The sequence below is a fragment of the Chaetodon auriga genome, chromosome 11, assembly GCF_051107435.1.
Source record: "Chaetodon auriga isolate fChaAug3 chromosome 11, fChaAug3.hap1, whole genome shotgun sequence".
NCBI lineage: Eukaryota > Metazoa > Chordata > Actinopteri > Chaetodontiformes > Chaetodontidae > Chaetodon > Chaetodon auriga.
Window position 1 is genome coordinate 23,114,361 of NC_135084.1, and position 13,216 is coordinate 23,127,576.

The window sequence follows — 13,216 nt, forward strand, 5'->3', positions numbered from 1 at the left end:
CACCTGTTTTTCCATCTATCAAGAGTCTGCAGTTAAGAATACAAGTACTTCTTGTTTGCTAACCAGTGTGTTGCATGTATGTCTGCTGATGTTTAGTTTCCATATGACCAACACTGTCTTGGGTGCCTTAGCAGGTGCCTGGTGGGCTGACGTATCCGACACTGACTGACCATAATTCGGCTTTTTTTTTCTCTCAATACACAGATGTTAATAGCTCCTTCTCAGACCAAACAATAGTGTATATAGAGACATCTTTTAGAGGGTCACATAGATGCTAACAGAACTACAGTGCCAGGTCTTTACCCCAACACATTGAACACAAAGCCGCTGCAACCAAAGTGAACTCAACGAACAAACCAGATGTAGACCTAAAATGTTCTATATTTAGGCCATCACATATCATAGACAGATGGAAGTCCTTAAAGGAGCTTAGACAGGCTACAGCAGAAACCCCTTAGGCCTAGAGCCATATAAATACCTTAGTGGTGTATTGGGATTTTTCCATTTATTGCATAATAAATATTTATGTCTAATTAAAAGGCTTTGGCTATTTAATGCTCAGCGCAGGGCCTCTGACTGAAACATATCAGGACTTTGTCCTAATGGAAGGTCATCTACTTAAGCCCATTTCTATGACTCTTTCTCCTGTTTCTCATGTTATAACCACACATTCATCTGTATGATTAATTACTGGAGCACATTGGATGTTACTCTGATATTTAACATTCCAGGACAGACGTGATAGTCTCCAGTAAACATGATGTGTTTGCTGTGTATGTGAAGGATCGTGTCTCCTTCTGTGTGACAGCTGTTGTGTTATGAGAGCTTTGCCTGTGTGTGTTGGTTGCAGGTTATGTCAGGATATGTATGTTTGAATAAATGGCTTTTAAACAATTGAAGCAAACGCAATGCTGGCGTTGTGTTTGCGTGTTGGGTTACACAATGTCAGGGTGAAGAACGCAACTGTAACAGAAAGACTGAATGTATGAAGCTCAAAGCAAAATCACGCACGCGCTGTTTCCTGCACTGCTGGTGTATTTTTGTAGTGGATCTAAATCGATAGTTGGCTTGCAGGTGCAAGTGGTCCTACTTCAGGCTGGTACCACGTGAGACGTCGGAACAGTAGAGGGATGAACGTCCTTTGTTTAAAAAATAAAAGAAATTAAACAAGAGACTCGAGGCCTGGAACGACCCATTAACTATTATTATTATTATTATTATTATTATTATTATTATTATTATTATTATTATTATTATTATATTAGTGGTGGTAATAGTAGTTAAGTGAGATATTTCTTACGGACGCCACTGAAATCTCACAGCAGCATTAACGCTGTTAAAGGGTCCTGAAATTCATCGTTCTCCGATTCAAATATTAAAAACCACATTCTTTATTAAATTATCATCCATATATATATATATAAATAGTTTATGGTTACTTTCTTGCTTCTATATTGTATTATAGGCCATTAATATTATAATAATAACTTCAATAGTTTGACGTCCTCAGTTTTGCTTTTGTTCATTAAAAGCAAACGAGTCCACCTTTTCTACGTTATAGCCTGAGACATTTTGTGCATTAAAAGATCACATTCACTTAAGTTAAAGTGCAGATCAGAAAGTATGCTATTATTTTAATCGATCATTCAAAGAAACTAATGAAACATCAATCTTTCATTAGGAGAAGTTAATGAACGACTGTCGCCCTGCAGCGCGTTTGTAAGGAAAGTTTGGCGCACTGAAAAGGGAACATTCCCGACACAAGCTAAAAAGAGTCAACGAAGAGAAGGATTTATATGATTAAACATAACCACACATTGCCGATTGAATGTGAATCACTAATTGCGAAATAAATCTCTTTCAACCAAATTCAGCAGAATGGAGGCTTACCTTAGCTGGATGGAAGGCCGAGCACCAGCAAATGAGACCAACTTCACGGGCTGTGCGTCGGCATCCGTCCGAGGGCAGGTGTCTCCTGCTTGGACAGACACACACTGACTGCCAAGTCCAATAAATGGTCTAACCCCCCAAAACTTTAGTGTCTTTGAATCATGTGCCATCCACTCGCAATGTTCAGTCAACAAAAGAGGTGCAAATGGTGGCATGCGGAAGGCCCTTCACAGTGAAAGACCGATGTGGAACACGATATCAATAAGACTCTTGAAATCATTTGAGCAAAACAAATCGTACAACGGCTTTAATAGGGTGCATGCATGTTAAATATGCTTAATTAAGAGAAAGTACTGCAAGGAAAAACACAAACAGCGGATAAACCACAACTAAGAGCTTATGCAATTTTTGCTAATTTTATCCCGTGTTTCTTAGATTCTGTCACAGTTTCAATGGATGAACTCAAATTTTACCTTTACTTTAGTCTCACTGCAGAACAAAATATGCTGGAATTACAGTGTGGGCATGTAGTTAACGCAGATATAGTCTGAACACCATGCAAAATGCTGATCAGAAATTAAATCTGAGTTGTCAGATGAAGGCTCACTAAAAGAAGTGAAAGACTAAAACATATTTCGTTAAAAAATATTTTCGTTTCATTGGCAAAAAGGTAAAATAATACTTATTTATGTGCACATTTTGTTTTGCTGTGTTTCAGTCAGACACACCGTGCGCTCACATGATTCTGTGGACTGCAACATCCATTAGGCCCACTACACGCACACACACACACACACACACACACACACACACACACACACACACACACACACACACACACGTACTGTGGCCCATCTGTGCACGACGAAAAATGTCCCCGCTGTTTTTTTTTTTTTATTCGTGGTTTAATTTATTAAGGGTTAATGAAACGGAAATAACATCGGCATCAGGATTATTCATCAGCTGTGATATTCATCAACAACATATCGTGTGTGTGCACGCGCGTGGGTGTTTGTGATTGTGTGTGTGTGTGTGTGTTTGTGTGTGCGCGCGTGAGTGAGTGTGTGAGGGAGAAAGAGGGAGGGGACAGAGAGAGAGAGAGTTTTATTAGGCCTATAACTCTTCAGACTCCAGAGGAAGCTGTAAGCATTCAAGCTGAAGGCCAAATCTCTGCACGCTGCAGCCTAATCTGAAACAGCTCATCTGGGAGAAAATGCTGCTAAATATTAGAGAGATTCCGCGGCTTCACAGCGTTTTATACAATCTCATAACAGTGGAAACACTATGGGAACATACGTGTGTGTTTGAGTTGCTGAGCTGGACCTCAGTTTGTCTGGGTGTGCGACATTCAAGGAAATCTCTGAAATGATTCACGGATATAGTAAATGTGAGGTTCTGTTATGGGAAACATATTCAGGTACCATGTGGTGTGAAAATGCTGCAAAGTGCCTCACCATCTGTTGTTACCTGCAGAGAGGAAGAGAGCGCAGCACTATCAGAATACTGTACTACTGTCTAAAGCTGTTCAGCTGGAAAGGAAATTAGTACATTGCTGATATTCCAGGTGTTTGTATTAGAATAAAATACATGGTGACATGCATGATGGCAGATTACCATTAATCTTTAATTAAAGATATCATCACAGCTTAATTACAGTCCAATTAAAATATATTGTTCACTGCCCCACTCAGCTCACTTGAATGCTGCATCATTGATTAGTGAAAGCCCACATGAAACAATGAACTTGCGACATCTCGTGGTGAAAAGTTGACTTACACCTTAAAGTTACTGCACAAAAGCTTGACGCTGTATTTAACTTGTGGGGGTTCTTTTTATCTTTTCTTATTTGTTGACTGGCTTTATGTTATTGTATCTCATCATTCATAGCTGACCTTTAATTATTTGACTTATTGTGTTTTGCTTTTGGTTAATCACAGGTGTAAATAAAATAGCAAAATAGTGTGTATCTATATTGTAGTCTGTTATAAAAGCCCACAAGGTAAATAAAAGGTGTGTGTGTGAGGTGTGTGTGGGTCCAGTGTTTGGGGGCAGGTTAGGGCCGTGATGTTTAGGGAAATATGACGACTGACTCAACAAGTCCAATCAATGAATAAACATGTTTTTGTTTGTTTGTTTTTTAAACAAATCATTTAGCTGTTACTGAAAACATTTGTCAAGTTGTTTTTGAATGCAGTCCTTCGCTTAATCTTAGTTCTTAAACGCTCCCAACGTGGCGAAAAAGTTTAAAAAAATTCAAAACACTACAACGCAAAGCACTCTGGGAAACAAATCAACCTCTGTCGGCGGGTGACGTCATCCGGTGTACGTCTGTTACGTTTACACGCCGCGCCAACCGCCGCTTGGCAGTTAGGATGTCAGTTAAGGTAACAGCAGAAGTCTGCTGTGATGTGGCTTCTCCGCTAAGTTGAGCAAATGACGGCTAATAGACATAATTATACACCGCGTGACGTAAGTATTGATTAAACACCTGATGGAGACCGTGGACTAACGAGCACGTTGCTGTGTGTCTCTTGTAACGTCGGTAACTCAACAGTCAAACGTACTGATGCAGAAACGTTAGCTAACGTACGGTTAGCTGGGTACAGCAGTTAAGCTAACACAGTCCAGGCTTAACTTTGTTTAAGTTAGGATTTGTTGTGGTTTGTGAGGATATATGTAATGTTATAGTTACGGCGAAGGCAACTACACGGCCATTATGCCTGGCTATATGACGTCATTGTTGCTTGCTAGCAGGCATCCAGTGTTTTGATGGAGCGGCTAACGTTAGCTTTAACTCCTTTAGCTGGAACCGTGAAATTACAAGATTGTTTATACGTGTCATTCGAAAGGAAAGTGATAAATAGGGGAAATACCGTATTCGCCTTCAAGCAGTTCTAAGTTAGAGGACTGAAAGAAGAGTCAGTTAACGTTGCAACGTTATTAGCATTTCTGTCTGGGGACCACTTCAACTCCAGACCGTTTAGTTCTGTGGATATGCTGTCCGGATGGATGCTGCTGTCTCTTTCAGCATATGGGCAAAGTCATATTATTGAAAACGCTGCACATTTCTTGCTGGCTTCACATTATCTTATCTTTAAAATGTACTACTGGAATGTCAGCTGTGATATCATAACAGCAGCCACATGTGGACTTACATCGTGTGTAAAAAAAAAAAAAAAAAAAAGGAGTCGAGTTCTTATAGGTCGTATCTGTGCAAACGGTAAAGCAGGCCGTGATGTCGTCATAGCTTCCGATGACATGCTGACCTTTATCCAGAGTCATAAAACAAGCTGTTCACAGTAAGTGTAGTGACAGTTTTCAGTGTTGAATATACATCATGCTGTTCAGTACGAACTACAGCACAGACGATTTTCAGCAAAGGACCTACCTTGGAGTGTGCTATTTGTCAGCCCTGTGTGTGTTGTATACTTTAAGTTATACAAGGATCCATAAGCAGAGATTTTCTGAGTAAAGGCACAATAACAATGGCAGCCATTGTGTGCATTTTTTCTATAGGCGGCTTGCTAAATCCTATAATGATGTAAGTGCTGTGTAAATGCCATAGCAGGGCTTAAATGAGGTGTTTAACATATCAGCAGCGTACATTGTGTGCCTAACAGGAAGGAGCATGTGCTGTGTCTGCCTGAAGCGTGTTGTTTAACTGAGTTTTTTTCTCCATAGTGAACCAAAGAAATCAAAGAGAAGACAACTCTAATTTACAGATATGGGGGCCCTGATATCCCGATGGAAGGTGAGTGGAGCGAGAAATCAATCAGACGAATGGTAGCATTTATACGTTTTGGTTTTATGCAGTGTTTGGTGTTATCAGCATTTTCAAAGTCTTAAAATTCAATGCACTTCATTAAAGTTTTGTTGCTGTGCGTAAAAAAAAGTAAATGCCTGATATTTAGGTTAAAGTGACACAAAATACCTTTAAAAAGAGGTGAGGTGACCTATTTCAATATATTTTTCAAAATAAGTTTGGTAACTGAATTATTTTACTTTCATATCAGGTTTTTCTTGTATTCGACTTGTGTGATAACAGTATTTGAGGCAATTTGTGTGTGTTAGCCACTGACACACTGAACCCTGCACCTGAGCTAGATGGAGTTCATATTTTTAGACATACTATTTTTAGCACATCACATTTGCTTTTACTTACATGGAGCTGAAATAATTCAGTGAAGCACAAACTGAAGTCCTTCGTAAGTCACATGCAAGCATGTTTGCAGCATCAGGGTTGATTGTTTACTGACAGACCAATCAATCTGTTGGCTGTGAGTGACACTGAGAAGCCCACTGTTATCTGTTCTGATGAACCTGATGATTATTTTCTGAGCTTTGTCCTCTTTTCAGACAAAGGCAACCACAGTTGAGCAGCTGGAGAGCCTTGACAAGGTACTGACTAAATATCAGATTGTATGTACTCATGCAACACAGGATATGTATGGCATGTCTCTCTGAGTCACAGTTTGCGTTCTAGTTTTTCTTCATGAAAATATACAGCAACTTAAGCCTGTCTCAAAAGATGGATTATTGAATAATTGGATGATCACATTAAACATGGGGCAGGATTTCCATGTTTTACCAGCAAACTTCATTAACTCTGTGTCATCAGAAAGGTCACTATTTCATTTAAGATGGGATGTGGCATTTACTTGTATTAGCCTGAAAGAGTTACAGGCTTTCCTGTGAACTCTGAACTTCACGTGGTTATTTGAGAGTCTTTGCATAGTTTAAATAACCTTTAACCTCCTCTTTTCCCTTGTAGGAAATAAAAGAGCTGGAGGAGTTTAGAGCCAAAAACCAACGGCTACAAAAGGTAAAACATGCAGGATGTGCAGTGATATTCTTGAATTGTGGTTGCTTTTACCTCATCCACATGTTTGTGTTTGTCTGCAGCTGTGGGTCGGCCGGTTGCTTCTCTACTCGTCAGTCCTGTACCTGCTGACGTCTCTGATTGTGTACTGTCTCTACCTACCTGAACAATGGTTGCAGAGACTAGCCATGGGTCTGCCTTTCTTCATGTACCCTGTCCTGTGAGTGCTAACGTTGTTTTACAATATCCTTCAAACCCTGTACAAAGTACATACACGATTTTCGTGTGTGTGTGTGTGTCTGTGTCTGTGTCTGTGTCTGTGTCTGTGTCTGTGTCTGTCTGTCTGTCTGTCTGTCTGTCTGTCTGCAGTTAATCTTTAATGTTATTGGGCCAATCAGCCAAATATTGCTGCTAAACATTTATGACTGTGTGCTCAAGGCCTTCTTTTGGTTGTAGTGATTCACAATTTTAGGAAAAAACCTGGTTTGTTGACTGTTGTGTTTAGGGATGACTGAGTTTTTTCCCTTTTCTTGATCAAAACACTGGGCTTTTCTTTCTCTTTCCTGTCATCAGGGTGTGGTTCATCAGGAAGTTGTTGATCTTCCTCTTTTCCAAACGCACTGAGAGAAACAGTAAGTTGTGTATTGGTCTCTCTGTCCGTCTCTCCACCCAGCTGACACATATCTTCTTCAGGCTTTTGTTGATTCTAGGACTGTTGTTGTTGTTGTCATACTCTAAACTATAAACTATCATCCATATTTACAGTAGTAAATATAGTAGTATCACCGTATGATATTTTAAAATGCACAATTAAATTAACAGATATAGCTTAATGATACTGAAATAATACTAACTCAGTATCTTAATAATATGCTAAGTATACACCACATCCAGATACATTTGACAAAGTCTATTTCATTGGATGGAAACAAAAATGATGAAAAATAAACTGAACTGACTGAACTGTCATTTCTTTTTTTAGATGATAAACTAGAAGATTTAAAAGCTGCCAAAAAAAAGATTGTAAGTGTCCTATTCTTCACTGTTAACATTTCATTTATGGTCTTCTGATGTGGATGTGTTTAAAGAGAGTTTTGATGTGATGGTGTGAGGGAGTGTGACTCGTCTCTTGTGTTTCTGTGCTCATTCACTGCAGCTGGCTCCTAACATGTGATTTAGTTTCTTTTACTGATAGCTCATTTCAACAAGCTTAGAAAACAGCTACCTTTTGGTCTGTTCTTTCATATGTAGTGTCCCTCTTCAAGATTTAGGTTTTGCTGCTTTGCGATAAATCACTTTGGCCCAGTCTATCCCCGGTTCGCCTTGTGTTTTAACCAAAGGGCCACAGTTCAGTCAGCATGTTAGAACAGAAGTTTCCCTGTTTTGTGTTTCCAGCTGGAGGAAGTGATGGAGACAGAAACATACAAAAATGCCAAACTCATCCTGGAACGCTTCGATCCTGAAGCTAAGAAGAAAGCTGTGAGTGCCGTTGTTTTTTGTTGCTTCATCTGCGTTTGATTAGTTTGAGCTTTTATTGTGTCTTCGTTTTGTTTGACTTTTGTTTGTTGTTTTGTTGTAGGAGCTGGAGTCAACTCCAGTGCGCCCTCAGATGACTCCGAGGCCAGGCCAAGGTACGACACGCATCAATACACGACCGAACGATGAAGAGTCACATTTAGGTTAGGCTGTTGAGTGGTGTTTGACGGAGCTCAGCTCAGAGTGATGTCACCAAGATTCACCAAGATACTATGTTTAAAGGATAGACCAGTTCAATATTTGTACCTGCAGAATAACAGATTCTGTGATGAATTTCTCTCGTGTATGCAGAGATTCGACAGAGAGGGGTGGCAATGAGACCCATGCCGATGGGAACCCCGACTGCAATGGTAGTGACTCCAGTGGGAGCACGGCCCCCATTGGGACCAGGGGGCACACCTGTGGGTAAGGGGGCCACACAGAGATCCTTAACAGTAAAGTAACGACAAGGAACAGAAGTGGGAGAGTTTCCTGGAATAAAGACTGCATTTCCCATGAGGACCACCACCTTGTGTTGTGAAGATCTTGATCTGGCTAGTGTGTGCATTTGTTTTGGAAGCAAGTGAAGGAAAGATGCAACTTATTTTTCTTTTTGTAGGATGCATACTGGTAAGGTAATGAGTATATTACAGTTCATACTTGAAAAAGCCATGAAAGACTAAAACTAACAGATTTGGTTGGTCGGTTTTACTAATTTGTTGAGGAAGTTTAAGTTATCATCAGTGTGTGTGTGCGCGCATGCGCGAGTGTCTGCGTGTGCGTGCATCTGTGTGGAAGCAGCGCGTCCATAAATGTCATCAGAATGCTGGAGGTTTAATGATGATTAAGTATCACAGTTTGGAAGTGGACCGGCTTTGATGCGTGAGCTTCTCAGCTGGGCTTTTACTCCAAGGAACATTATGTCAAGTCTCTTCTAGTCTGTCTATGAAGACTTTCAGGCATCCAGGCTGTGGGCGAAGCACTAAGTCAAAGGCAACTGGAATAAACAGCAAGTCCAGTTCCTTTTGACTTAGTTCTTTTAGACACTTGTCTGTGTCTTTATCCAATGCTGCTCTCCCTACAGAACCTGTTCCTCTCTCAGCTCCAGGAGGACCACCGGAGAGATCTGCTCTATCTGCCTCTGTCCTCCAGGGGGCGGTATCCAGGACCCCCTGCTCCCCTATACCAGGTGTAGGTAGGTTGTAAAGCCTTTGAGTGTATCTTGGCATGAGTGCCTCTGTGTGAGTTAGTTAGGCGCCACCTGTGTGTGCACATTGTGTCGAGGCTGACAGAGCCCAGGGTGTGTGTGAACTGAACTGTGAAAGCCTGAATCTATAGAAAACACGCCATATTATTTCTGAATCTATTAATAGTAATGCATTCTTCTGCGTGTTTTCATTTTCCATTTGTATGGACTGTATTTTGCAGGTATGCACCCACCAGGTCCTCCATTAGCAAGACCCATTCTACCCAGAGAAAGGGGAGCTGTGGACCGAGTCATTGAGTACTTAGTAGGGGATGGACCACAGAACAGGTGAAAACCCCTTTTATTTTTTTAGATATTAAATCCCCTGTGGAAGTAGCCTGTAACTATATCCCAAACTCACATTCTCACTGAGCAGGCTGCAGATTGGTGGAGTAGTGTTCAGTCACTGTCACACCACCTATTACAGCAGCAGCAGCTTAACCCTGTCGATGAAGACATGTTGATGATGGTTTGTAATTGCTCAACAGAAATCGTCCAAATGAAAAAACGCTGCAGTTGGTTTAGTTAGTAAGCTGCACCTATTTAGTCATATGTTTAGATTTGGTTGAAAAGTCAAGTGTATGCACTGCAGCATGTGTCTCCTGGTGTTCATCAAAAGTCCTTTAGAAAACAAGCAGTCACTGACTGAAGTAGACAAGGCAGGTTCATGGAAATGAGCTTTGACCAAATAACTCATGGACACAGTCTCTCTCCCTCTCCCTCCCTCTGTTCGTCCTTCCTTCCTATAGATACGCTCTGATCTGCCAGCAGTGCTTTTCTCATAATGGCATGGCTCTGAAAGAAGAGTTTGAGTATCTCGGTAAGAACGGAAACACACCGCTGCATTTAATGACGAAGACCATCTCAAATAGGAGCGAACGTAATGGAAGTCGCATTTTTGAGATTCTGAACTCCAGGATGTTATAATAACGCAGAACATAGTTTGTAAAATGATACGATCCCCCCTTCTAATTCTTTTTCTTGTTTTCTTTCTCCCTCTTTTTGTCTCCCACCCCCCAGCCTTTCGTTGTGGGTATTGCTACTTCCTGAATCCCGCTAGGAAGACACGCCCTCAGGCTCCCAGACTTCCAGAGTTCAGCTACGAGAGGAGGCTGAGAGCAGAATCACGTTCCCCTGCACCAACACCTCGTTCTGGGACAGAGACAGAGGAGAGCGCGCCCCCTTCTGGAGGTATTGAAAAACACCAAGCAGCAAGCAAGACCAACCAAGACCAGGTCTCCTCAGGCCTGACATGAGAAAACAGTGGAAGGGGTTTGTGTTAAAGTCGAGAACAATGCTCAAGGTAGCAAGTCCTCATTAGAACCACAGCTCAGGATCTGTCCTGATTCACACATACTGGAAGGACAGTCAGATGTTGTTTGACTGAATAAACATCTGAGATCAGACAGAATGTGAGATAAGAAATGAATTGAGAAAATTGGTCCAGACTTGAGACAAAAATGCTGAACATGTGTGCTACACCTCTGAGAGAGAGCTGCACACACACACACACACACACACACACACACACACACTGATACAGTCATACTCACACCGTTCTGTGCATCTCTGTGACTTACTCCATGTCCTAACCACCTGTGTTAAATGCTTCTTAGTACAGTGCTCCGGTTGACCTCAATAGTTTATGTTTGATTTTTTTCCCAATTTTAATGATGTCAACTTTTATCCTGTAGTAGTTGTTAGCAAGCAGTGAGCCAGCAGAGGTGAGACACCACCACCTTCAAATATCACCATATTCTTGGCTGCAGGAAGCAAGAGTCTTTAAGAAATTATCATTTTAAAACGGAGAAATACATCCAGCATCATTTTTAGCAGATGAATTAAGCTGAATAATTGAAGGTAACCAAACCAGTTGCGGGAAAAAATTGGAGTTTATTTGTAATTTGTGCACAAATTTTTTTTTGCCTGCTCCCTTTTGCAGGTGGCATACCTGTTAAAGAGCGTATGTCTTACCCAGAATGCTATGAAGTAATTAGAGTTTTAGAAACTGATTCTGTGCGTGTGGCAAACAGAAACTGGACAAAATGCTCCAAACATTGCAGATTAGTTAAAAATGTTTCGTTCAAAGTACAATTAGCAAAATTTTCTAAATTTTGTTTCAGTTCCCATCAAATTCTACATTCATAGCCGTTCCTCAGCACGTTTCCTTTGTCAGCCCTGTGAGCACACTAACTGTGACCAGTGGGTCTAACGGTGTGATCTTGCCTCTAGCCAAGGCTCCGGCTCCGTGGAGTTTGGTCCACAGTTTCCAGATCCAGCAGAGTCCAAAGAACCCTCAGAACCGACCTCTGCAGAGTCCAGGTTCCCCTCCTCTCCCTGCACTGTCTGATCTGGCTGAATTTGTACTGATTTGATAGATCTGATTACCCCAGAATGGATCCATTTTCCTCGCTGTAGAATCCATAACATTGTAGAACGCAGACCAATGCCGATCACAAATCGCTACCTCTAATCACACTAAAGCAGCAATGGGTTTTAGCAGTTACTGGATTTCTACACCAGACCTGGGTTGAATACTGCTTACAGATACATTTGATCCTATTTTGAGAATTAAAATTCACCCTGCAAAATTGATAAAATCACTGCAGCTCCTGTGAAAGTTGCTTTGATTGACAACTGATTTAGTATTGTCTGCATTGGACTTAATCCTGATGGATGAAGCCATAACATTTTGGTGTCATATGAATTAAAACAAATGCTGAACAAAGATATTAATTAAAAAAAAAACAAAACACCCAGATCTGGTCTTCACTGAGTGTACAAAATATTTAGACGACTTTCCTGATTGGTTGATTTGCTCTCCAGTCGACATAGTTAATGTCTAAAATGTCTCACAATGCCTTAATCATTTCCTTATCTTTGTCATCCACACCTACATGAAGTCAAGAGAGACTCGTTTGTGTCTGCTCAGATCACTTCATCTAAAATAACGAGCGTCAGATATTTTGTACATGAAGTGTCCCTTTGTGTCTGGTCATTAAACCCCCATTCGGACAAGATGTGCTCTTTATTGAAGCCTGAGTGATTTTTATTGTACCTCCTTTTTGTGTACATCTCATAATTTTGACTCCTATCTGGACTGGCACGTGTACATCTGAGCTTTTACACATTCAGACCTGGGTTCCCAGTTATTTTCAGCTCAGCATGTGATGGGCGTCATGTGATTGATTGATTTTGGTTTGAACATTCTCGTCTATTACAAACCACTTCCCGTATTTGGGCAGCGTGGTCGACGACAAGTTTAGCAACTGAACAGCAGGCCAACTATTTTATGGGCTCCATCCTGTCCGAACGGGGCTCAAAGCTTCTTTTTACCTAGTCTGAAAATGATCAAGTCTTATGTAATTGATTGAATGTGAAAGCGTGCAGATAATGGTGTATTTAAACTGTAAATCCTATTTGATTTTTTGATCCACAGACTAAACATTACATGAAGAAGCAGTGATTCTGTTATGTTTTTAACATGTATGTCTAACACCAGAGTCTCTGCATTGATTTTGGTGATGAACGGGGATTTATTTGTGTTAAACACACAGTTTTAATTATCCTCTTGAAGCTGTGCTGTTGGATGGAAGCAGGGAGATTTTAAGGGATGTTGGTAAAGCCTCTTACGTTCTCTGTTGCTCAGTCGACTTGTTTAACTGATATTAACCTTAACAAAGGGAATGCTGCTAATTTTCTTTGATTTACCACTGATTTTGACTCCAACAGCCAATCATTCGTTG

At 40.8% G+C, this 13,216-nt stretch overlaps 1 protein-coding gene across 5 annotated transcripts in view; it reads left to right on the top strand.

Annotated features, from left to right (window-relative positions):
- The window catches only part of lnpk (lunapark, ER junction formation factor), a 51,888-nt gene that overhangs the window by 36,701 nt on the left and 1,971 nt on the right, over positions 1 to 13,216 (top strand). Inside the window, exons 1-15 of one of the 5 annotated variants that reach the window (XM_076742333.1) lie at positions 4,245 to 4,359; positions 5,572 to 5,641; positions 6,247 to 6,288; positions 6,662 to 6,712; positions 6,793 to 6,929; positions 7,283 to 7,341; positions 7,692 to 7,732; positions 8,105 to 8,188; positions 8,289 to 8,340; positions 8,537 to 8,650; positions 9,309 to 9,419; positions 9,653 to 9,758; positions 10,220 to 10,290; positions 10,491 to 10,661; positions 11,703 to 11,974. In XM_076742333.1, coding sequence (XP_076598448.1) covers positions 5,615 to 5,641; positions 6,247 to 6,288; positions 6,662 to 6,712; positions 6,793 to 6,929; positions 7,283 to 7,341; positions 7,692 to 7,732; positions 8,105 to 8,188; positions 8,289 to 8,340; positions 8,537 to 8,650; positions 9,309 to 9,419; positions 9,653 to 9,758; positions 10,220 to 10,290; positions 10,491 to 10,661; positions 11,703 to 11,845 — 1,209 coding nt within the window. In that variant the 5' untranslated portion in view covers positions 4,245 to 4,359; positions 5,572 to 5,614 and the 3' untranslated portion in view covers positions 11,846 to 11,974. Of the gene's footprint in view, positions 1 to 4,229; positions 4,360 to 5,571; positions 5,642 to 6,246; positions 6,289 to 6,661; positions 6,713 to 6,792; positions 6,930 to 7,282; positions 7,342 to 7,691; positions 7,733 to 8,104; positions 8,189 to 8,288; positions 8,341 to 8,536; positions 8,651 to 9,308; positions 9,420 to 9,652; positions 9,759 to 10,219; positions 10,291 to 10,490; positions 10,662 to 11,702; positions 11,975 to 13,216 lie in introns of those variants that run through there. The other 4 variants (XM_076742332.1, XM_076742329.1, XM_076742331.1 and 1 more) reach the window with 4 other exon arrangements.